Source organism: Pseudophryne corroboree, chromosome 6 (genome assembly GCF_028390025.1).
Source record: "Pseudophryne corroboree isolate aPseCor3 chromosome 6, aPseCor3.hap2, whole genome shotgun sequence".
Taxonomy (NCBI): Eukaryota; Metazoa; Chordata; class Amphibia; order Anura; family Myobatrachidae; genus Pseudophryne; species Pseudophryne corroboree.
Window position 1 is genome coordinate 763,997,891 of NC_086449.1, and position 24,504 is coordinate 764,022,394.

The following is a 24,504-nucleotide window of genomic DNA, read 5'->3' on the forward strand; positions in this document are numbered from 1 at the left end:
TCCTGCGTCCTCGGGTGCAGTGAGGCTGCAGGCGTCAGGTGCTGTACTGTGCGTCTGCAGTATGAGTCCTGCGTCCTCGGGTGCAGTGAGGCTGCAGGCGTCAGATGCTGTACTGTACATTGTCAGTATGTGTCCTGCGTCCTCGGGTGCAGTGAGGCTGCATGCGTCAGGTGCTGTACTGTGCGTGTGCAGTATTCATAGTATCTAAGGTTGAAAAAAAGACAATTGTCCATCGAGTTCAACCTATTTGTGGTCTCCTATGCACGATTATTTTGTAGAAAATTTTGACTGAAGTTGATGACTGCCCTTACGTTTTCCCCCTCTTTTTTTATAATAACCATAGTGCGTGACTATGCCCCGTAACCCTGGATATCCTTATCCATTAGGAATTTATCTAACCCATTCTTAAAGGTGTTGACTGAGTCTGCCATTACAACTCCCTCAGGCAGGGAATTCCAAACACGTATCGTCCTTACCGTAAAAAGCCTTTACGCCGTATTGTGCGGAATCTCCTCTCCTCTAACCTGAGCGAGTGTCCACGAGTTCTCTGTGTTGATCTAACCAAAAACAGGTCCTGCGCAAGAGCTGTATAATGTCCCCTTATATATTTGTAAATGTTGATCATGTCCCCTCTTAATCTCCTCTTTTCCAGTGTAAACATGCCTAGTCTTGCAAGCCTTTCTTCGTATTCCAGCGTCTCCATACCCTTAATTAGTTTGGTCGCCTGCCTTTGAACCTTTTCTAGCTCCAGGATATCCTTTTTGTAGTAAGGTGCCTAGAATTGTACACAGTATTCAAGGTGTGGCCTCACAAGTGATTTATATAATGGGAGTATAATACTCTCGTCCCTATGAATCCTGCGTCCTCAGGTGCAGTGAGGCTGCAGGCGTCAGATGCTGTACTGCGCGTGTGCAGTATGAGTCCTGCGTCCTCGGGTGCAGTGAGGCTGCAGGCGTCAGGTGCTGTACAGCATGTGTGCAGTATGAATCCTGCGTCCTCGGGTGCAGTGAGGCGGCAGACGTCAGGTACTGTACTGCGTGTGTGCAGTATGCGTCCTGCGTCCTCGGGTGCAGTGAGGCTGCAGGCGTCAGGTGCTGTACTGCGCGTGTGCAGTATGAGTCCTGCATCCTCGGGTGCAGTGAGGCTGCAGGCGTCAGGTGCTGTACTGCGTGTGTGCAGTATGAATCCTGCGTCCTCGGGTGCAGTGAGGCTGCAGGCGTCAGGTGCTGTACTGCGGGTGTGCAGTATGAGTCCTGCGTCCTCGGGTGCAGTGAGGCTGCAGGCGTCAGGTGCTGTACTGCGGGTGTGCAGTATGAGTCCTGCGTCCTCGGGTGCAGTGAGGCTGCAGACGTCAGGTGCTGTATGGCACATGTGCAGTATTAATCCTGCGTCCTCGGGTGCAGTGAGGCTGCAGACATCAGGTGCTGTACTGCGCATGTGCAGTATGAATCCTGCGTCCTCGGGTGCAGTGAGGCTGCAGACATCAGGTGCTGTACTGTATACGTGCAGTATGAATCCTGCGTCCCCGGGTGCAGTGAGGCTGCAGACGTCAGGTGCTGTACAGCATGTGTGCAGTATGAATCCTGCGTCCCCGGGGGCAGTGAGGCTGCAGACATCAGGTGCTGTACTGTATACGTGCAGTATGAGTCCTGCATCCTCGGGTGCAGTGAGGCTGCAGGCGTCAGGTGCTGTACTGTGCAGTATGAATCCTGCGTCCCCGGGTGCAGTGAGGCTGCAGACGTCAGGTGCTGTACTGCGCGTGTGCAGTATGAATCCTGCGTCCCCGGGTGCAGTGAGGCTGCAGACATCAGGTGCTGTACTGTATACGTGCAGTATGAGTCCTGCGTCCTCGGGTGCAGTGAGGCTACAGGCGTCAGGTGCTGTACTGTACATTGTCAGTATGTGTCCTGCGTCCTCGGGTGCAGTGAGGCTGCAGACGTCAGGTTCTGTATGGCACATGTGCAGTATTAATCCTGCGTCTTCGGGTGCAGTGAGGCTGCAGACGTCAGGTGCTGTACTGCGCGTGTGCAGTATGAATCTTGCGTCCTCGGGTGCAGTGAGGCTGCAGACGTCAGGTGCTGTACTGCGCGTGTGCAGTATGAATCCTGCGTCCTCGGGTGCAGTGAGGCTGCAGTTGTCAGGTGACTGACAGTCTGCAGCCGTTTAGGAACGGGGCGATAATGAGCTCAGTTTCACAGAATAAGAGGCGTGTCACCTCCGTTTTCTTGGCGTGCCAAGGTCAGGGTCTCCATCTGCTATTGGAGATTTCCCGGCCATAGTGACGGAGCTGCAGCGGCCGCCGGTCTGCATAACCTGAGGGTCACTTAGCTGGCTGATGGTGTTGCAAAGGACACCAAGGAAGCAGCAGCTATACTCTTTCCATCCGTGCCTGAATCAGGCCCGATGTTATTGAGTTGGCCTCCATTGACACAGTAAGGTCCATGCATGAATAGTCCAGGAGGACATCTACTGCCCTCTTATGGCTGGTTCTGTAGAACATACTGTATCTCCCAACAAGTGAAGGCATGAAAGTGGGACACAGCCAAAAGGTGAGGTTGTCACGTCCTGTTAAAGGCATGGTCAATTGGTCATGTCACATTGGGAGTGGCATGTCTAGCGACGTTGCTGCTGAATGCATAGTGTGACTTACAGAGCTGCTCCTACCTTAAGATATATGTGATGGGGTTTCTGAGTGGCATTCTGGGGGGGGCAATATATGGCATATTGTGTGGGCATCAGGACATAATATGGGGGACTCTGTGTGGCATACTGTTTGGTCACTGTGATAGTATGGAGGCTCTGTGGCACACTGGGGGGGCACTGGGACATAATATTAATATAGAAAGGTTTGTGTGGCATACTGGAGGGGCAATGTGTGGCATTGGCACATAATAATATAGGGTTTCTTGCTGAGGGTGCATGGGAACATAAGATTAACATGGGGGCTCTGTGTGGCTTACTGAGGTGCAATGTGTGGCATATTGGAATAGGTTATTGTTTATACTGTACATTTTATTGGTTGGAGCTTCCACAAATTAGTTGCCCTGGGGCAACCACAAACCTTAATCCAGCCCTAGGCTTAGAAAAGAGGCTGCTGCCAGTGTTTACTCTTTATAAGTGCACCAACTAGAGAGACAATGAAACAGCTTCTCCCCAATAATTTGGTAATGTCCATTCGTGACAGAGCAAAAATAGACACTAAGAAAAACAAGTGTTGAAAGAGCAGCTGTGGTATTTACATCTCTGCTCAGATGACTGTGAGGGCCATGTGGAGAGTTGGCATCAGGAGTCACTTGTGGCACTCCATCATTATAGATCTAGCTGAGAAAGGGCCTCTCACCTGTGACCCCCTCACGTGATTTCAGAAGGTCCTGACAGTGGGCAGAGGGGATCTAGCACTACTGAACCCTACTGTTAGCCTGAAGCAGCGGCAGGATGTGCAGGAAAGACACCTGCCGCTCATTGCAGCACTATATGGGCCCCATCCTCTCCATGGTAGCAGGCGGAGCTATAAAGAAGGTGGGCCCACCAAGAATTCACATGGCCCCTCACTGGGCAAATCCGACCCTGGCTATTGCCATCTTTTAATAGCATTAGAGATGGTAGCCTATAGACTACAAGATTGCACGTTTTGGGTGGGGGGGGGGGGGGGGGGAATTGTCTTCATTATTTATATCCATGAAAAATTGAGTATTTCTTATTTCTGTGGTTAGAAATGATGGGGTCAATTCATTATCCTGGGGGGATGAGTTTCCATGGTAACAGTGTGGTAACACTGCAAGTGGCGCTGCAACTTCCACCCCTTGCAGCCTGGTCTTGCACCAGACTTGTGGGTTTTTGTGTACAGGCACATAGCCATATTTACTCACACCGCAAGGGGACTTACAGCTAATTTAATCGACCCTTATTCCTGTTGGGGGTAAATTATACATTAGCCCTATATATACTGTAGTCCTGAAATGACACACCCGCTGACGTCTTTCACATTTTCTCCTTACAGTATAGCTTTTGTTTTTGCCCAGAGAGACTCCTTGTGATACTTCAGTAAAGGTTATACGCCAATAAACGGTTTGTCTCAGTACCGGCAGATAAAGGAGAAAGGTTCAGGTAATTGAAACATAAGTAGAATGAGAAGAAGTAGAATAGGAGCAAATATCAATAGCTGTCAGAAAAGAAGGTTTACGGCTTATCCAAAGGATGCAAAAATGCAGAACGTTAATTAGCGCTGTGTTGATTGGACTCTGCAATAAGACAGTACGGGCTAGATATATAACAGTGCTAGTTCTATAAAGGTGCAAGTTTAGCGCTACACTTGTTCCTTTTTTTTAGAGCTTGCACATGTAATAGGATGCAATAACATGCAAACTACTAGGAAAACAGGTGACATAGGTTAAAATAAATGAGCTTACACAGGGGTGCATGAGAAGATGTGACCACAAAAAAAGTAAAAAAATTAACCAACATTTATCAAAACATTAATCCCCTGCTCTCGCCATTTCCAGGTTTGAGGTGGGCATGTGACCACATTGTAAAAATAAAAATCACAGAGATCAACACTCACAATAAGAAACAATGGGGTTTTATTTCATGAACTGATCATTGCATTTAAGCTTGCAGCCCACGTCAAGGGACCCCATTTTGCTGCAAGTCCTTAGGACCACACCACATGTTGCCAGACCTCCAGGGACCAATTAGCGATGTCACAAGCCCAGGAGAGGCGCTCTGTCCGGTGCCGTAGTGCTAAAATGCGCTGCTTTAATCTGTTGGATATGTGTTTGGTACCTCCTGCATTGACTGTGGATGTGATTTGAGCCAATGTCACTGGAGCAGATGGCTCTGGAGCAGTTATTGAACCAGGAGCCAGGGTACTAATCCACAGATAATGATGTAATATGCAGACAGCATTTTCTGGATTTAATAGGGCACCCTTAGAACTATTGGGCTGTCTAAATCGTGACTGGAGTTAGTGAAGGCTGGTTTGTCAGAATGGATCACGTGATACTGTCCAAGATGGTGCCCATGATGCAGAACCGCAGGAACTGCACATTACAGAAGGGTCTCAGGATTGCTCAGGTGGCCGCCGGAGACACAGATGGCAGTAAGGTGACACCTCCGGACCCAGTAATGGGGACATGGACATTGATGTGTGACAGCCAGTGGGGGTTGGCTGCACACTGGTAGCACGATGGGCATTCCGTCCTGATGTTACATATGGCTCCGCTGATAGTGATATAATAGGGCCAAAGTCTTCCGGAGTGTGGTCATGGATATTCTGTCCCAGCATGCAGCGCTTCCCTCAAACATATCCAGTCGTCAAGCAGCTTCTGTGGCCATTTTATACACAATTGCTGATAAAGGAGAAGACAAAAACCATATTACTATTAGTAGAGATGACCATAAGGGTCCAGTAAGGAGCTGACTGTCAGCTGATGCTAAATACTGTCTCTGTTGCTGCATAGTTACCTCACAACATAATTTATTATTAACGTCACACTGAGTGACACTGTGCCAGAGCAATAAGGGTTAAATTACCCATTGTTGGGTTCTTTCTCAGGGAATTTGCACATGGCCAGCCAGGTCACACTTCCTCAGTGGCACTGAAACCCCACTGATAGTGACCACACCTATGGTGGGCTGTCAGCTAAGAAGAGAGCTGAGAATACAGTCAGACCTGCAAGGGGCAGGCTGGCTACAAAATGACCAGTTGGGAGGCAGAGGGAGGTCTGTCCCAGGAGCAGGGCTGTAATTAATGATGTATGAGCTGTGCCATTGCGCAGGCCCCTGGGGACATCACCACAGCTGCCCCAGGGGACATCTGGTCAGTGCTGCGCTTCCCAGAGGGCTCAATACGTGAGTTTGTGCCCAGAATGGGGGATAAGATGTTTGTTGCTTTTTTTGCTTCATTTGAGCCGACAGTAAAGTGTAATTTATGTGTAATCTCTGAGTTGTTGGCTGGAGACCCTTATTTGCCACCACAAACTCTGCACCACTGACCAAACCTATCCAAGTATAATTCTCCAGTAATGTTGCAGTATTTTAAAACTATCGGAGAATACAGAAGAGCAATTGGGCCAAAAAGTTTTTTTTATCTCTATAAGAGTTGCTACATCTGTATAAAAGGGTGTGATTCGGGATCCCGTGGTCGGGATGCCGGTGGTCACATGACTGACACCAGCATCCCGACCCTGAGAATCCCAACAGGGGCTGGGTAATTACTTTACCCCTCCCCTGCTCTCTTCCCTAACCCGTCTGGGGTGGTGACTAAGGCTAGTACCCAGGGAGTGGCGGCTTGGTCTAAGACTCTGGGAGGGTGGGGCTTCAGCTAACCACTCTCTAGTGCCTAACCCTATCACCCCCTCCCCGGTCTTAACCCTAACAAGGTGCCCTTGGGATGTCGGCCTTTTGGTGTTCCGGCGTCTGTCACATGACTGCTGGTATCCTCAGTGCCGGGACTAACCGTAGAAAATTGTACATGTAAGTAACTTACAAACTGGAGCTCAGTAAACATTTACATTTGTACTTGTAAGTTTTCATACCTGAAAATCTGGCATGTATGTGAGGATGATGAGCATGAGGCCAATTGCCAGAATCCACTCCGCCACTACAGCGATGATGTTAACCTTAAAGGAAAAGAAGAACATGTAATAAGTTACTGTGTAATCACTGTATTATGGAAGCTGAGCTTTATCTCCCGCTGATACTCCATGTTACAGGTGCAGCAGATGCTGTGACACGGCGCTCCTGCATACTAGTTACACTCAGCTGGTCACACATGCAGAGGCGTTGTCAGTGCCCCTCCCCTGGTTACTCCACAGTGCATACAGATGGGAGTGACAGAGGGGAGGGGTATGGATAGTACAGCTGCTTAGGGATGGCCATCAGTGGGTTAATCGGTGGTTAACCTTGATGATATAAACTATTCACAGGTAAACAGTCAATGGTTTCAACCATCGATGGCCATCCCTGTGCTATAGATTAATATGCCGCCGGCCAATCAGAGCATAGGGTAGGGTTTCGTAGGTCCTCTGGGGAGCGGAGCTAGGCTCGTACCCGGCAATAAGCAGGAAGTTGAAAAAAAAAAAGCATTGTTGTCTCTATACCATCAATGGTGGAGAACCATTGGTTCTCTGCCATCGATGACAATACTATTTGACATTGTTCACCAACCATTGATGATTTGTAATCATCGCTGATCATCCCTACGGCTGCTTGTTTGTCACAGATGAGTTGGTCAGTTACACAGGAAACCAGCATAAGAAGTCACAGGATATAATATGCAATTGGATGTGACCTCTCCCTTGTGGGCGCTAGATCCTTTTGAATATCAAATCTCCAATAAGGATAACAGATATCAAATATGATAAAATGATAAAGTAAAAATTAAATTTAATATAAAAACAAGTGTGTGAACATTGGATATAAAATGTGATATAAAACATGAGGTGCAATCACAATGAAGGCAGGAAGATAATCATACCCATGGGGTGGGTGGGAGCCGCAGGTGTTGAGAAAAAGCAGAGTACTCCGGGAAATACCCTGCTAATGGCTCCGGAGATTAGATTCCCAATAGCCGTCCACGTGACCCTCAGCATACAAAAGGTGTCTGTCTTGATGGTGGAAAAGGCACAGCAGGGCAAAGCCTCATGTTTTATATCACATTTTATATCCTATGTTCACACACTTGTTTTTATATTAAATTTAATTTTTACTTTATCATTTTATCTAGAGATGAGCGGGTTCGGTTCTCCGAGATCCGAACCCCCTCGAACTTCACCTATTTTACACGATTCCGAGGCAGCCTCGGATCTTCCCGCCTTGCTCGGTTAACCCGAACGCGCCCCCGAACGTCATCATCCCGCTGTCGGATTCTCGCGAGATTCGTATTCTATATAAAGAGCCACGCGTCGCCGCCATTTTCACTCGTGCATTGGAGATTGAACGAAGAGGACGTGGCTGCGTTCTCTCCCTGAAAAGCTCTGTATCTGTGCTCAGTGTGCTGCAAATATCTGTGCTCAGTGTGCTGCAAATATCTGTGCTCAGTGTGCTGAAAATATCTACTTTCTCTGCCTGAAAACGCTCCATATCTGTGCTCAGTGTGCTGCAAATATCTGTGCTCAGTGTGCTGCATTGTGGGGACCACCAGTATATAATTATAGTAGTACAGTACAGTAGGCCATTGCTGTATCTTGCATCTCTGTGTCAAGTATACTATCCATATCTGTGCTGCATTATTGTGAGCAGTATATAGTAGGACAGTGCAGCATTTTGGTGACCAGCAGTATACATATAGTACAGTACAGTAGGCCATTGCTGTATCTTGCAACTCTGTGTCAAGTATACTATCCATATCTGTGCTGCATTATTGTGAGCAGTATATAGTAGGACAGTGCAGCATTTTGGTGACCAGCAGTATTCATATAGTACAGTACAGTAGGCCATTGTTGTATCTTGCAGCTCTGTGTCAAGTATACTATCCATATCTGTGCTGCATTATTGTGAGCAGTATACAGTAGGACAGTGCAGCATTTTGGTGACCAGCAGTATACATATAGTACAGTACAGTAGGCCATTGCTGTTGATATATTACTGGCATATAATTCCACACATTAAAAAATGGAGAACAAAAATGTGGAGGGTAAAATAGGGAAAGATCAAGATCCACTTCCACCTCGTGCTGAAGCTGCTGCCACTAGTCATGGCCGAGACCATGAAATGCCATCAACGTCGTCTGCCAAGGCCGATGCCCAATGTCATAGTAGAGAGCATGTAAAATCCAAAAAACTAAAGATCAGTAAAATGACCCAAAAATCAAAATTAAAAGCGTATGAGGAGAAGCGTAAACTTGCCAATATGCCATTTACGACACGGAGTGGCAAGGAACGGCCGAGGCCCTGGCCTATGTTCATAACTAGTGGTTTAGCTTCAAATGAGGATGGAAGCACTCATCCTCCCGCTAGAAAAATGAAAAGACTTAAGCTGGCAAAAGCACAGCAAAGAACTGTGCGTTCTTCTAAATCACAAATCCCCAAGGAGAGTCCAATTGTGTCGGTTGCGATGCCTGACCTTCCCAACACTGGACGGGAAGAGGTGGCGCCTTCCACCATTTGCACGCCCCCTGCAAGTGCTGGAAGGAGCACCCACAGTCCAGTTCCTGATAGTCAAATTGAAGATGTCACTGTTGAAGTACACCAGGATGAGGATATGGGTGTTGCTGGCGCTGAGGAGGAAATTGACAAGGAGGATTCTGATGGTGAGGTGGTTTGTTTAAGTCAGGCACCCGGGGAGACACCTGTTGTCCATGGGATGAATATGGCCATTCACATGCCTGGTAAAATTACAAAAAAAAATCACCTCTTCGGTGTGGAATTATTTTAACAGAAATGCGGACAACAGGTGTCAAGCTGTGTGTTGCCTTTGTCAAGCTGTAATAAGTAGGGGTAAGGACGTTAACCACCTAGGAACATCCTCCCTTATACGTCACCTGGAGTGCATTCATCAGAAGTCATTGACAAGTTCAAAAACTTTGGGTGACAGCGGAAGCAGTCCACTGACAACTAAATCCCTTCCTCTTGTACCCAAGCTCCTGCAAACCACACCACCAACTCCCTCAGTGTCAATTTCCTCCTTAGACAGGAACGCCAATTGTCCTGCATCCATGTCACTAGCAAGTCTGACGAGTCCTCTCCTGACTGGGATTCCTCCGATGCATCCTTGAGTGTAACGCCTACTGCTGCTGGCGCTGCTGTTGTTGCTGCTGGGAGTCGATCGTCATCCCAGAGGGGAAGTCGGAAGACCACTTGTACTACTTCCAGTAAGCAATTGACTGTCCAACAGTCCTTTGTGAGGAAGATGAAATATCACAGCAGTCATCCTGCTGCAAAGCGGATAACTCAGGCCTTTGCAGCTGTGTTGGTGTTAAACGTGTGTCCGGTATCCTCCATTAGTTCACAGGGACTTAGAGAATTGCTTAAAGTATTGTGTCCCCAGTACCAAATACCATCTAGGTTCCACTTCTCTAGGCAGGCGATACCGAGAATGTACACAGACGTCAGAAAAAGACTCACCAGTGTCCTAAAAAATGCAGTTGTACCCAATGTCCACTTAACCACGGACATGTGGACAAATGGAGCAGGGCAGACTCAGGACTATATGACTGTGACAGCCCACTGGGTAGATGTATTGCCTCCCGCAGCAAGAACAGCAGCGGCGGCACCAGTAGCAGCATCTCGCAAACGCCAACTCATTCCTAGGCAGGCTACGCTTTGTATCACCGCTTTCCATAAGAGGCACACACCTGACAACCTCTTACGGAAACTGAGGAACATCATCGCAGAATGGCTTACCCCAATTGGACTCTCCTGGGGATTTGTGACATCGGACAACGCCACCGATATTGTGCGTGCATTACATGTGGGCAAATTCCAGCACGTCCCATGTTTTGCACATACATTGAATTTGGTGGTGCAGAATTTTTTTAAAAATGACAGGGGCGTGCAAGAGATGCTGTCGGTGGCCCGAAGAATTGCGGGCCACTTTCGGCATTCAACCACCGCGTGCCGAAGACTGGAGCACCAGCAAACACTCCTGAACCTGCCCCGCCATCATCTGAAGCAAGAGGTGGTAACGAGGTGGAATTCAACCCTCTATATGCTTCAGAGGATGGAGGAGCAGCAAAAGGCCATTCAAGCCTATACATCTGCCTACGATATAGGCAAAGGAGGGGGAATGCACCTGACTCTAGCGCAGTGGAGAATGATTTCAGTGTTGTGCAAGGTTCTGCAACCCTTTGAACTTGCCACACGTGAAGTCAGTTCAGACACTGTCAGCCTGAGTCAGGTCATTCCCCTCATCAGGCTTTTGCAGAAGCAGCTGGAGAGATTGAAGGAGGAGCTAAAACGGAGCGATTCCGCTAGGCATGTGGGGCTTGTGGATGGAGCCCTTCATTCGCTTAACCAGGATTCTCGGGTGGTCAGTCTGTTGAAATCAGAGCACTACATTTTGGCCACCGTGCTCGATCCTAGGTTTAAAGCCTACGTTGTATCTCTCTTTCCGGCAGACACATGTTCAAAGACCTGCTGGTGAGACACTTGTCAACTCAAGCGGAATGTGACCTGTCAACAGCTCCTCCTTCACATTCTCCCGCAACTGGGGCTGCGATGAAAAGGCTAAGAATTCCGAGCCCACCCGCTGGCGGTGATGCAGGGCAGTCTGGAGCGAGTGCTGACATCTGGTCCGGACTGAAGGACCTGCCAACGATTACTGATATGTCGTCTACTGTCACTGCATATGATTCTGTCACCATTGAAAGAATGGTGGAGGATTACATGAGTGACCGCATCCAAGTAGGCACGTCAGACAGTCCGTACGTATACTGGCAGGAAAAAGAGGTAATTTGGAGGCCCTTGCACAAACTGGCTTTATTTTACCTAAGTTGCCCCCCCTCCAGTGTGTACTCCGAAAGAGTGTTTAGTGCAGCCGGTCACCTTGTCAGCGATCGGCGTACGAGGTTACTTCCACAAAATGTGGAGAAGATGATGTTCATCAAAATGAATTATAATCAATTCCTCCGTGGAGACATTCACCATCAATTGCCTCCAGAAAGTACACAGGGACCTGAGATGGTGGATTCCAGTGGGGACGAATTAATACTCTGTGAGAGGGGGATGTAGACAGTGAAAGGGGTGAGGAATCGGAGGATGATGATGAGGTGGACATCTTGCCTCTGTAGAGCCAGTTTGAGCAAGGAGAGATTGATTGCTTCTTTTTTTGGTGGGGGCCCAAACCAACCAGTAATTTCAGCCACAGTCGTGTGGCAGACCCTGTCGCTGAAATGATGGGTTTGTTAAAGTGTGCATGTCCTGTTTATACAACATAAGGGTGGGTGGGAGGGCCCAAGGACAATTCCATCTTGCACCTCTTTTTTTTTTTTTTTTTTATCTTTGCATCATGTGATGTTTGGGGCCAATTTTTTAAGTGCCATCCTGTCTGACACTGCAGTGCCACTCCTAGGTGGGCCAGGTGTTTGTGCCGCCCACTTGGGTCGCTTAGCTTAGTCATCCAGCGACCTCGGTGCAAATTTTAGGACTAAAAATAATTTTGTGAGGTGTTCAGAATAGACAGGAAATGAGTGGAAATTATGGTTATTGAGGTTAATAATACTATAGGATCAAAATTACCCCAAATTCTATGATTTAAGCTGTTTTTGAGGGTTTTTTGAAAAAAAACCACCTGAATCCAAAACACACCCGAATCCGACAAAAATTTTTAAGGGAGGTTTTGCCAAAACGCGTCCGAATCCAAAACACGGCCGCGGAACCGAATCCAAAACCAAAACGCAAAACCCGAAAAATTTCCGGTGCACATCTCTAATTTTATCATATTTGATATCTATTATCCTTATTGGAGATGTGATATTCAAAAGGATCTAGCGCCCACAAGGGAGAGGTCACATCCAATTGCATTGCTTGTCCCTGAGGAAGTCATTTAGGGGACCCCCATACCCTCCCTACGGCTTGCTTCAGATCTCATACAGCGCCACATTGCCCCCACTTTCCACAAAAACAGGATATAATATATTAGCTTTCATTACCCAGACTTCCTGGGACTATTAAATGCTACTTTCATATTGAGACAACTACACAGGAGACACATGTGTTAGTTTTATTCATTCGTTTGTGAGCTGTCCACCCATTAACGAGGTCTATATGTGGAAAGTGGGGGTTCTGTACGTTAGACACTTCAATTAAATTAATTCTCATTAGGCTTGCGTATTCTGTCTGTCATAATAATAATAATAATAATAACATGCTTGCTGACCTGGAATCTCTCCTGATGTGCCATAGCAGCACAGTTACATGTTATTACCGTCAGTATGTGGATGTGGAGCTCTGACACCTGCACTGTGCCACATGAGGATGCGGGGACACGGCCCACAGGAAACACTCTGTGACCAGGGAGTGGGGCAGGAACCAGGTTCTTGGCCATGTGTCTGGGCGCTGTCACGCTGAGTTGGGGTAACTGTACCGTCACTCAGGTGACAGTCTGCCCAGGTCAGTGTAAATGTGCAGCAGAAATGGGAGACACTATATATGTGTACCTGGGACACATTGATTACATACATGTACAGTGTATGAAACATACCTTCTGACACAGTGCTCCGTGACAGCCATGTATCAGTGTCACCTTACATGTAATAACTGAGAGGTGGATATATTCAGGAGAACATTATTTTAGCAAGATAAATGAAGTTAAACCAACCCTTACAGCGGGCGGTAATGGAGTCTGAGATCGCCGGGGGTGCGGGATGCCAGCTGACCTTGGGCATTTTTTTAAAGGGGCAATCACTTACAGGGCATGATTTTGCCTTGTAAGTGCTTGCCCTTTTGCTGTATACTATATACTGTAGGTCCCGCTTTATATAGCCTTGGAGAGTGATAAATTGTACAGTGATAAACTGCCAGCCAATCAGCTCCTAACTGTCATTATTCAAACACAGCCGGTAACATGGCATTTAGGAGCTGAGCTGATTGGCTGGTACTTTATCTCTGTGAAATGTATCACTCTCCAATGCTTGATAAATCTGGGCCCTAAATGTATAATTTCCCAAAATCCTGTAGTTTCCCCTCCAACATTCTTTTGTACATATTTACTATGCAGCACCTTTCACAGCCGCTGCATCCTTGACGGTTTTGGACGTTGGCCTTATAGAGGTATTCCAATTACATACAAACCCAGCCTGGTTTTGTATTTAATATTATTGTACCTTTAAATCCAGTTGCCAATGAGAGTATGAGATCCTGAGGCACGGGATCCCAGCGTTCGAAATACCGGCGCCGGTATCCCGCTGATTAAACAGCCAACAGGGGTGAGTAAGTGGTGTTCTCCCCAAACACCTAACCCTCCCTACCTGTAGCCTAACCTTAACCTTGCTCCTTGGTGCCTAACCCTCACCAGCCTCTGGAGGTGCCTAATCCTAACGCCCCCCCATCCCCGCTGCCTAAACCTAACCCTTCCCCTATACCCTAACCCTCCCTACCTGTAGCCTAACCCTAACCACCCCCTGGAGGTGCCTAAACCTAACCCCCCAACTCTGCTGCCTAAACATAACCCTTCCGCCCATAGCCTAACCCGCCAAGGGGGGGTGCCTAACCCTAACCCCATCTCCTCGCAGCCTAATCCTACCCCCCCCCTAAACGTAAACCCCCCTTGTGGTTTATGTCTCCAGCTACGTCTCTTCGCTCAGCATCGCGGCTGTCAGGATTCCTTCGCTGAGATGGTGCACCCATTTTGGATGCCGGTGTCGACTTTCAGAATAGTGTCGGGATTCCGGCGTCATATTCTGACTGCTGAGATCCCGATTGCCGGGATCCTGACTTCTTCCCAATCAGACAGTAGTTGAATCCAAATTGTCTATCACATGAAAAGGATACTGGTAATAAGAGCACATAATGCCACCAAACAGAACGCCAGCTTAAGGTGAATAATGATCTTGTTCCTGCCCGGCATTCTGTAAAGACATACAGCCTGACCGATGTTGTATATTATCGCACCTCCAAATGCCAGTATTGCTCCCATATAGTGCCAGTCTGAATTGTATTGCTCCTGAAATGAAAACACAAACCGTAATATCTTATAATTCCCTGTGCTGTAATCATTTACAGAATCATCAGACCAGTTATCTGAGCATATAATAAACTTCAATATAACACCAATCTATAGAAAAGATCTGAGTAACATGTTCTGATACAGCAATGATTTTTTCCAATGCTCCTTCAGATGTGCTGCGTAGTCGCAACATTTTTATCTCATGCGTGTGTGCTACAGTAAGAATCTATTCCATGAATGCACAAGTGCAGCCTTATCTGCTCACACATTCACAGTCAGGGAACCATGACACTGTTACTGGAGGCTATCATTACTTCCTTACATACTGCTGCTCCTATCGGGATGTGGTCTATATACCAACAGTCAGGATCCCAACACTCAGAAGATCTGCAGAATCCTGACCAATCCCGTGGTTGCGGTTACCTGCAGGCACTAGGGAGAGGGTTATGTTAGGCTGTGGGATGTGGGAGATTAGGGTTAGGCTTTGGGGGAGATTAGGGTTAGGCTGTGGAATGAGGGAGGATAGGGTTAGGCTGTGGGGGTGAGGGAGATTAGGGTTAGGCTGCGGAATGGGCTAGGTTAGGGTTAGGCTGCAGAATGGGGGAGGATAGGGTAAGGCAGTGGGGGAATTTAGGGTTAGGCTGTGGAATGGGAGTGATTAGGGTTAGGCTGTGGAATGGGAGTGATTAGGGTTAGGCTGTGGAATGGAGGAGATTAGGGTTATGCTGTGTGGGAGATTAAGGTTAGGCTGTGTGGGAGATTAGGGTTAGGCTGTGGAATGGGAGAGATTAGGGTTAGGCTGTGGGGGAGATTAGGGTTAGGCTGTATGGGAGATTAGGGTTAGGCTGTGTGGGAGGTTAGGGTTAGGCTGTGGAATGGGGAGGATAGGATTAAACTGTGGGGGTGGGGGAGATTAGGGTTAGCTGCGGAATGGGGGAGGTTAGGGTTAGGCTGTTGGGGTGGGGGAGATTAGGGTTAGGCTGTGGAATGGGGGAGGATAGGGTTAGGCTGTGTGGGTGGGGAAGATTACAGTTAGGCTACAGAATGGGGGAGGTTAGGGTTAGGCTGTGGGGGTGGGGGAGATTAAGGTTAGGGTGTGGGGGATATTAGGGTTAGGCTGTGGAATGGGGGAGGTTAGGGTTAGGCTGCGGAATGGGGGAGGTTAGGGTTAGGCTGTGGAATGGGGTAGGTTAGGGTTAGGCTGTGGGGGTGGGGGAGATTAGGGTTAGGCTGTGGGGGTGGGGGAGATTAGGGCTAGGCTGTGGGGGTGGGGGAGATTAGGGTTAGGATGTGGAATGGGGGAGATTAGGGTTAGGCTGTGGGGGTGCGGGAGATTGGGGTTACGCTGTGGAATGGGTGAAGTTAGGGTTAGGCTGTTGGGGTGGGGGAGATTAGGGTTAGGCTGTGGAATGGGGGAGGATAGGGTTAGGCTGTGGGGGTGGGGAAGATTACAGTTAGGCTGCAGAATGGGGGAGGTTAGGGTTAGGCTGTGGGGGTGGGGGAGATTAAGGTTAGGGTGTGGGGGAGATTAGGGTTAGGCTGTGGAATGGGGGAGGTTAGGGTTAGGCTGCGGAATGGGGGAGGTTAGGGTTAGGCTATGGAATGGGGTAGGTTAGGGTTAAGTTGTGGGGGTGGGGGAGATAAGGGTTAGGCTGTGGGGGTGGGGGAGATTAGGGTTAAACTGTGGAATGGGGGAGATTAGGGTTAGGCTGTGGGGGTGGGGGAGATTAGGGTTAGGGTGTGGAATGGGGGAGATTAGGGTTAGGCTGTGGGAGTGCGGGAGATTGGGGTTACACTGTGGAATGGGGGAGGTTAGGGTTAGGCTGTTGGGGTGGGGCAGATTAGGGTTAGGCTGTTGGGGTGGGGGAGATTAGGGTTAGGCTGTGGAATGGGGGAGGATAGGGTTAGGCTGTGTGGGTGGGGAAGATTATAGTTAGGCTGCAGAATGAAGTAGGTTAGGGTTAGGCTGTTGGGGTGGGGTAGATTAAAGTTAGGGTGTGGGGGAGATTAGGGTTAGGCTGTGGAATGGGGGACGTTAGGGTTAGGCTGCGGAATGGGGGAGATTAGGGTTAGGCTGTGGAATGGGGGAGGTTAGGATTAGGCTGTGGAATGGGGTAGGTTAGGGTTAGGCTGTGGGGGTAGGGGAGATTAGGGTTAGGCTGTGGGGGTGGAGGAGATTAGGGTTAAACTGTGGAATGGGGGAGATTAGGGTTAGGCTGTGGGGGTGAGGGAGATTAGGGTTAGGGTGTGGAATAGGGGAGATTAGGGTTAGGCTGTGGGGGTGCGGGAGATTGGGGTTACGCTGTGGAATGGGGGAGGTTAGGGTTTGGCTGTGGGGGTGATTAGGGTTAGGCTGTGGGGGTGCGGGAGATTGGAGTTACGCTGTGGAATGGGGAGGTTAGGGTTAGGCGGTGGGGGTGGGGGAGATTAGGGTTAGGCTGTGGAATGGGGGAAGTTAGGGTTAGGCTGCGGGAGGGGTGGGGTAGGGAGAAATACTTACCTGCAAGCCGTTGGGATTCTGGCCATCGGGAACCCGTTGTCAGTCTTCTGACTGCTGGTATTTCTCACCCAGCCACTCCTACCACCTTTTCCCTCACACAGCTGCCTCAGTTTCCCCATACAGACTGTACCTGCAGCTACATGCCCCTAGTCTGCCCTGTCAGTCAGTCTGCCTACAGCCACAATGCTGCATCTACTGTCAGTGGTCTGTTATTGACATGTATAATGATTCCTCTCACCCATTAGGCTAGCAATCAGATAGTCAGTATGTGTAGTGTAAGGTGCCTGCACTCTGTCACTGTGTATAGGATGTCTCACCTATTACATACCTGAATAAAAGCGACGACCATAATTCCCCCACAGGACATCCAGCCAATCAGGAGCATTACCTTGTGGACAACCGGATGGATCCCTCTTATGTCACCGCTCCGAATTGCCATGTACTTATAGTACACATACGTAGTGCCTGTCCCTGGAACAACAGCAATACATTATATTAGCCCATCAGCTTCACATATGCCCAGGAATAGGGAATGCGGTTATGTGTCTCTGGCGGACCCCTCACAATCCCAGCGGTTGGCATGCCGACCAATAGGGACTATTCCCACAACACCCAGCGTGGTGAGCCCAGCATGCCGGCATCGGTATGCTGTCGCCGGTCACGTAATACACACCCAAGAATAGAGATGCCCTCCGCTTATCACATTATTATATTGTGTACTATGTATATAATATAAATATTATATATATTATAACACTTATAGATGTCATCTACCAAGCAAAAGGCTCTATTAGATTCCTCACTATTTCTCTATTAGATCCCCGGACATAACTGGCTTATAGGTAATATCTCCTACTATAATGATCATAGCATGACAGATTATAATGCAACATAGGTGTGTGTATGTGTGTGTGTGTGTGTGTGTGTGTGTGTGTGTGTGTGTGTATATGTATCTATGTTTATATATGTGTGTTTATAAAATGTATCTATATATAGACAGTATGAGACGCTTACCAAGGAGGGCAGACACACAAAGCACCACCGTGAATACCAATGACTCCGGTCTGTTGACTCCGAGATCACTGGGGAAAGAATAAACCAATAACTGTGAATGAATCTGGTAGAAACTATCTCACTGTGGCATTTCCCCATTACCCAGGCCTAGCCAGCTTATCTGCCTGGTCTTAGCACCAGATGTATACAGTATATAGGTATTTCTTACCTGATATACAGAATAGATGTTATTAAATGACCCTGAGTTATGGTCATTGTCAGGGCAATGGCGATTCCCACACACGTCCAGAGAACCCAGAGGCCTGGTAGGAACGCCAAATCCTGAATCGCCATGATAGATACAGTATAATACGCCGATATACAATAACACACCAACACGTCTTCTCTCTACCACTCTCTCTCTACACTCACAGGAAAACTGTATTTTTTTTTTTGCACTAAGGCTCACAGCAGTGATGTCATACAAGCTCAGTGATGTCACAAGAAAGTAATTTGCATATTTAAAGGCATATGCTCAATTTTAGTGTAGCTATTTTGGTTACCATATATTTATGAAGTAAATGTAATTGTACTTTCTTACATATATTTCCCTGGCATTTCCATTGCGTTTTGGGGCAGATAGGGCTTTCTTTGGTAGGGCAGTGAAATAAATATATTTTCAGTTTAATAGCATTGTTCAGCACAAATAGAAACAATACTCCTTTCTATAATTCCTCCAATAGTGACTTTGATTTGCACATTTCCCAACCGTCCCAGTTTTAGCTGGACAGTCTTGCTTTTCGGCCACTGTTCCACTGTCCCACCTTCTCAGGATGAATAGGCTAATACTATCTGGGCCAAGGGGAAATCCGACAGAACAGCAGCCCCCATTGAAACGGACAAAGAGGGGAAATGTAATAATGTGTGAGAATCAGAAAGTGAGAGATTTTGTGACAGTTTTCCTGTGTTTTTTGTTTTTTTTGTTTTTTTTTTAAGTCGCAATCATTTACATGGCAAAACCAGGTTGGTGTCCCCTGTGGACCAGGCCAATTTTGTGTGTCCCACTAAACATCTGCTTATTCGTACTCTTAGTTGTATTTAGACAAATGTGACATCAGAGAGCAGCATCTACACTGTATTTAAATAACCATCACTGACAATTATACTACATATGGCATGGTGCAGAGTAATCCGCATGGTGCAAGGTGAAGATTTGCCACGTCCATAATCATATTTTATTTCTGCACTATAGCAATATAGACAGAGATGAAAATTTACCTAAAAGAAAGAACAGTGGCTTTGTGCACATATATAGTATGTGTGTGGTAACCCTTAGTAACCAGTCAATTTCTTCAAGTAACAGTATATAGTTGGCAGCTAGAATCTGATTGGCTGATATAAAATACTGCACCAAATACACTGATTGTGCTAGGAATAGACATTTTTTTATTTTGCAGGTACCTATGCTGCACAGCGCAGACAGAGATGTGGGACTGGATTACAAGTATCCTCAAGGCCCAGGTAATAATTCTAACACCGGTACTAGTATTTTAAAGTCCAAGTTGTCAGCTTGTCACTGGAGATTTAGGAGTTGGGAATGTAGCGGGTCTGCCCTCTATCTCGCATGGTGCCTGCAGGCCATAGCCAGATTAATGGGGGGATGCAGGGCATACTGTACCCCGGGCCCCCCATTGTCACGGAGCCCCCCGGCCAGAGTACACTGACATTACTAGCTTTCCCTCTTAAGCAGCAGAACCAGCAGCCAGAATGGGAGCAGGACAGTATTAAGTGCAGGCAGAGACACAGGAATATCAGGTTTCATGAGCTACCGACAGAGCTTTCTGATCAGAGGAGAGATAGAAGGGTGGAGAGAGCTGTAACATATGGATCCCAGCTTCTCCCTACCTGGGTGTCTGAGTTCTGTGTAAACTCTTATGCAACTAAACCATTTGGGTCTAGAGATAGAGACACACACAAAGAGTCCTCCTGAGTCCTGTCCCAGTGTGTAAGTAGTACAGAGGCTGCTGCTATTCTTGCATGTGACAAGATAACTTATTTTATTTTTCTATGTGTATTTTAAGGTTAAGTTGTGTTTGTTCTACTACAAGAAAAGTTTATAAAACAGTTGTTTTTCAATTAGGTGGAGCTATAAACAGTACCCAGGCATTATTAAACTATTAGTTAAAACTAATATACGCCATTGGTATAAATTTAATATACACAATCCATACCTCTCACCATGACTTATTCCAGGAGGAACAAAATGCTCTCTACCTGGACTTCCTTCTTAATTTATGATTGCAATCACCTGTGTTGAAATACCTTTCTTATCAATTAAATTGTTCAACACAGCTGACGCCAATCATATATTAAGTGGGATGTCCAGGTAGAGAGCATTGTGTCCCTCCTGGAATGGGACATGTTGGGAGGTATGCACAATTTAATATACATCCCCCTCCTTCCATCGGGGCCCCCCTGTCTAATGTGCCCCGGGCACCCCCAACGCTTAATCCGGCCTTGCTGCAGGCAGGAGTCAGGAGGACTGATCCCTGTGCCGTGTAGCCCCACCCTCTCCTCAGACCATGCCCCATTCTTCTCCTCCTCAGGCAGTCCAGTTGCTGCACTTAGTGCATTCTTAATGTTCGAGAGGGACCCCTAAGTGAGGGGGGCTGGGGATCGTGCCTCCTGTGCCACCCCACCCCCACCTCCCTTTCCCCTAATCCAAGGGATACAGAGAATCAGGTGTACTGTATACAAAAATGGATTCATCCAGGCTCATTCAGTTACTCAAGAGGTAATGCAGCTGCACAGATTTCTAGCCATTACGTTTTGGAAATCTGATTTGTTTTGCTGTAACCTCTGTGGGGTGCTACCTGAAACACGCATGATATCCTGGCCGGAAATCCCGCAATGCATAAGCTCCAAAGGTTCCACTAGAAGCTTGCGGCTAATTGAATCAGCCCCATAGAGAGTTTATTTCCCCCAGGAATATATTTTTTAATCTAAAACATCAGTAATACTACAATGGCCAATTAACTCACCAGGTCTGACTATAGTTGTGTTAATAGCAATGCTAAACTAAACCTTCCATCTCTCTTTTTCCAGCATGATGATCTCCGCCCGGTGATTTTAAGGCGTCACTCCTCCTCTGATGTGACCAAGCAAAAATTTGGTACCATGCCTTTAGTGCCAATTCGTGGGGATGACACCAATTCCATCATGGTCTCTGCGAATCAGACACTGGTGAGTTTCTTTAAAGCCACACCATGGCAGTCAAGCAGAGACAGAGCAGCTTTAAAAGGTATATTCCCAGGCAGCATGTGTTCTGTGCCATTACATGCACCCAGGTTAAAAAAAAACCACAAAGATATTCAGGGCCATCTTAACGTATAGGCACACTGGGCAACTGCCTAGGGCCCCAGAATTCTAGGGGCCTTCAAACAGGGACGAGCCTCCAAAAACAGAACTTCAGCAATTTGTAAATAGCATTCCTAAAATAATGTTCCACTGAATAAATAACTTATTTCCATAGTTATATAAAACAAGAATTTACTCACCGGTAATTTTATTTCTCATAGTCCGTAGTGGATGCTGGGGACTCCGTAAGGACCATGGGGATTAGCGGCTCCGCAGGAGACTGGGCACAACTATAAAGAAAGCTTTTAGACTACTGGTGTGCACTGGCTCCTCCCACTAAGACCCTCCTCCAGACTTCAGTTAGGATACTGTGCCCGGAAGAGCTGACACAATAAGGAAGGATTTTGAATCCCGGGTAAGACTCATACCAGCCACACCAATCACACCGTATAACTCGTGATACAAAACCCAGTTAACAGTATGATAACAACTGAGCCTCTCAACAGATGGCTCAACAATAACCCTTTAGTTAAGCAATAACTATATACAAGTATTGCAGACAATCCGCACTTGGGATGGGCGCCCAGCATCCACTACGGACTATGAGAAATAGAATTACCGGTGAGTAAATTCTTATTTTCTCTAACGTCCTAAGTGGATGCTGGGGACTCCGTAAGGACCATGGGGATTATACCAAAGCTCCCAAACGGGCGGGAGAGTGCGGATGACTCTGCAGCACCGAATGAGCAAACTCAAGGTCCTCCTCAGCCAGGGTGTCAAACTTGTAGAATTTAGCAAACGTGTTTGACCCCGACCAAGTAGCTGCTCGGCAAAGTTGAAGAGCCGAGACCCCTCGGACAGCCGCCCAAGAAGAGCCCACCTTCCTCGTGGAATGGGCTTTTACTGATTTAGGATGCGGCAGTCCAGCCGCAGAATGTGCAAGCTGAATCGTACTACAGATCCAGCGAGCAATAGTCTGCTTTGAAGCAGGTGCACCCAACTTGTTGGGCGCATACAGGATAAAGAGCGAGTCAGTCTTTCTGACTCCAGCTGTCCTGGAAACATAGATTTTCAGGGCCCTGACTACGTCCAACAACTTGGAAGCCTCCAAGTCTGTAGTAGCCGCAGGCACCACGATAGGTTGGTTCAGATGAAAAGCTGATATCACTTTGGGAAGAAACTGGGGACGAGTCCTCAATTCTGCCCTATCCATATGGAAAATCAGATAGGGGCTTTTACATGACAAAGCCGCCAATTCTGATACACGCCTGGCCGAAGCCAAGGCCAACAACATGACCACTTTCCACGTGAGATATTTCAAATCCACGGTTTTCAGTGGCTCAAACCAATGTGACTTTAGGAAATCCAACACCACGTTGAGATCCCAAGGTGCCACTGGAGGCACAAAAGGGGGCTGAATATGCAGCACTCCCTTAACAAAAGTCTGAACTTCAGGTAGTGAAGCCAGTTCTCTCTGGAAGAAAATCGATAGAGCCAAAATCTGGACCTTAATGGAACCCAATTTAAGGCCCATAGTCACCCCTGACTGTAGGAAGTGCAGGAAACGGCCCAGCTGAAATTCCTCCGTTGGGGCCTTCCTGGCCTCACACCACGCAACATATTTTCGCCATATGCGGTGATAATGGTTTGCGGTTACTTCTTTCCTAGCTTTAATCAGCGTAGGAATGACTTCCTCCGGAATGCCCTTTTCCTTCAGGATCAGGTGTTCAACCGCCATGCCGTCAAACGCAGCCGCGGTAAATCTTGGAACAGACAGGGCCCCTGCTGCAGCAGATCTTGTCTGAGCGGTAGAGGCCATGGGTCCTCTGACATCATTTCTTGAAGTTCCGGGTACCAAGCTCTTCTTGGCCAATCCGGAACAATGAGTATAGTTCTTACTCCTCTTCTCCTTATTATCCTCAGTACCTTTGGTATGAGAGGAAGAGGAGGGAACACATAAACCGATCGGTACACCCACGGTGTTACTAGAGCGTCCACAGCTATCGCCTGCGGGTCTCTCGACCTGGCGCAATATTTTTCTAGCTTTTTGTTTAGGCGGGATGCCATCATGTCCACCTGTGGCTTTTTCCACCGGTTTACAATCATTTGAAAGACTTCTGGATGAAGTCCCCACTCTCCCGGGTGGAGGTCGTGCCTGCTGAGGAAGTCTGCTTCCAGTTGTCCACTCCCGGAATGAACACTGCTGACAGTGCTAACACGTGATTTTCCGCCCATCGGAGAATCCTTGTGGTTTCTGTCATTGCCGTCCTGCTTCTCGTGCCGCCCTGTCGATTTACATGGGCGACCGCCGTGATGTTGTCTGACTGGATCAGTACCGGCTGGTTTTGAAGCAGGGGTTTTGCCTGACTTAGGGCATTGTAAATGGCCCTCAGTTCCAGAATATTTATGTGCAGGGAAGTCTCCTGACTTGACCATAGTCCTTGGAAGTTTCTTTCCTGTGTGACTGTTCCCCAGCCTCGAAGGCTGGCATCCATGGTCACCAGGACCCAGTCCTGTATGCCGAATCTGCGGCCCTCTTGAAGATGAGCACTCTGCAGCCACCACAGCAGAGACACCCTTGTCCTCGAAGACAGGGTTATCAGACGATGCATCTGAAGATGCGATCCGGACCACTTGTCCAACAGGTCCCACTGAAAGGTTCTTGCATGAAACCTGCCGAATGGAATCGCTTCGTAGGAAGCTACCATTTTTCCCAGGATCCGCGTGCAGTGATGCACCGACACCTGTTTTGGCTTTAGGAGGCCTCTGACTAGAGATGACAGCTCCTTGGCCTTCTCCTCCGGGAGAAACACTTTTCTCTGTTCTGTGTCCAGAACCATCCCTAGGAACAGCAGACGTGTCGTAGGGACCAGCTGTGACTTTGGAATGTTTAGAATCCAGCCGTGCTGTTGTAGCACTTCCCGAGATAGTGCTACCCCTACCAACAACTGCTCTCTGGACCTCGCCTTTATCAGGAGATCGTCCAAGTACGGGATAATTAAAACTCCCTTCTTTCGAAGGAGTATCATCATTTCGGCCATTACCTTGGT

General features: G+C 47.7%; 1 protein-coding gene and 1 long non-coding RNA gene across 4 annotated transcripts in view; one reads left to right on the forward strand and one right to left on the reverse strand.

The window, feature by feature from the left end:
- ARAP3 (ArfGAP with RhoGAP domain, ankyrin repeat and PH domain 3) overlaps positions 1-24,504 on the forward strand; it is a 289,723-nt gene that overhangs the window by 258,370 nt on the left and 6,849 nt on the right. For all 3 annotated transcript variants that reach the window (XM_063928560.1, XM_063928559.1, XM_063928561.1), the window contains 2 exons: positions 19,555-19,618; positions 21,203-21,340. In XM_063928560.1, coding sequence (XP_063784630.1) covers positions 19,555-19,618; positions 21,203-21,340 — 202 coding nt within the window. The remainder of the gene's footprint in view (positions 1-19,554; positions 19,619-21,202; positions 21,341-24,504) is intronic.
- On the reverse strand, positions 4,606-13,190 carry LOC134935681 (uncharacterized). The gene is made up of 3 exons (XR_010180339.1): positions 13,141-13,190; positions 6,537-6,620; positions 4,606-5,348 (listed from the first exon to the last, which is right to left on the reverse strand). It is a non-coding gene; the product is annotated as an uncharacterized LOC134935681 (long non-coding RNA).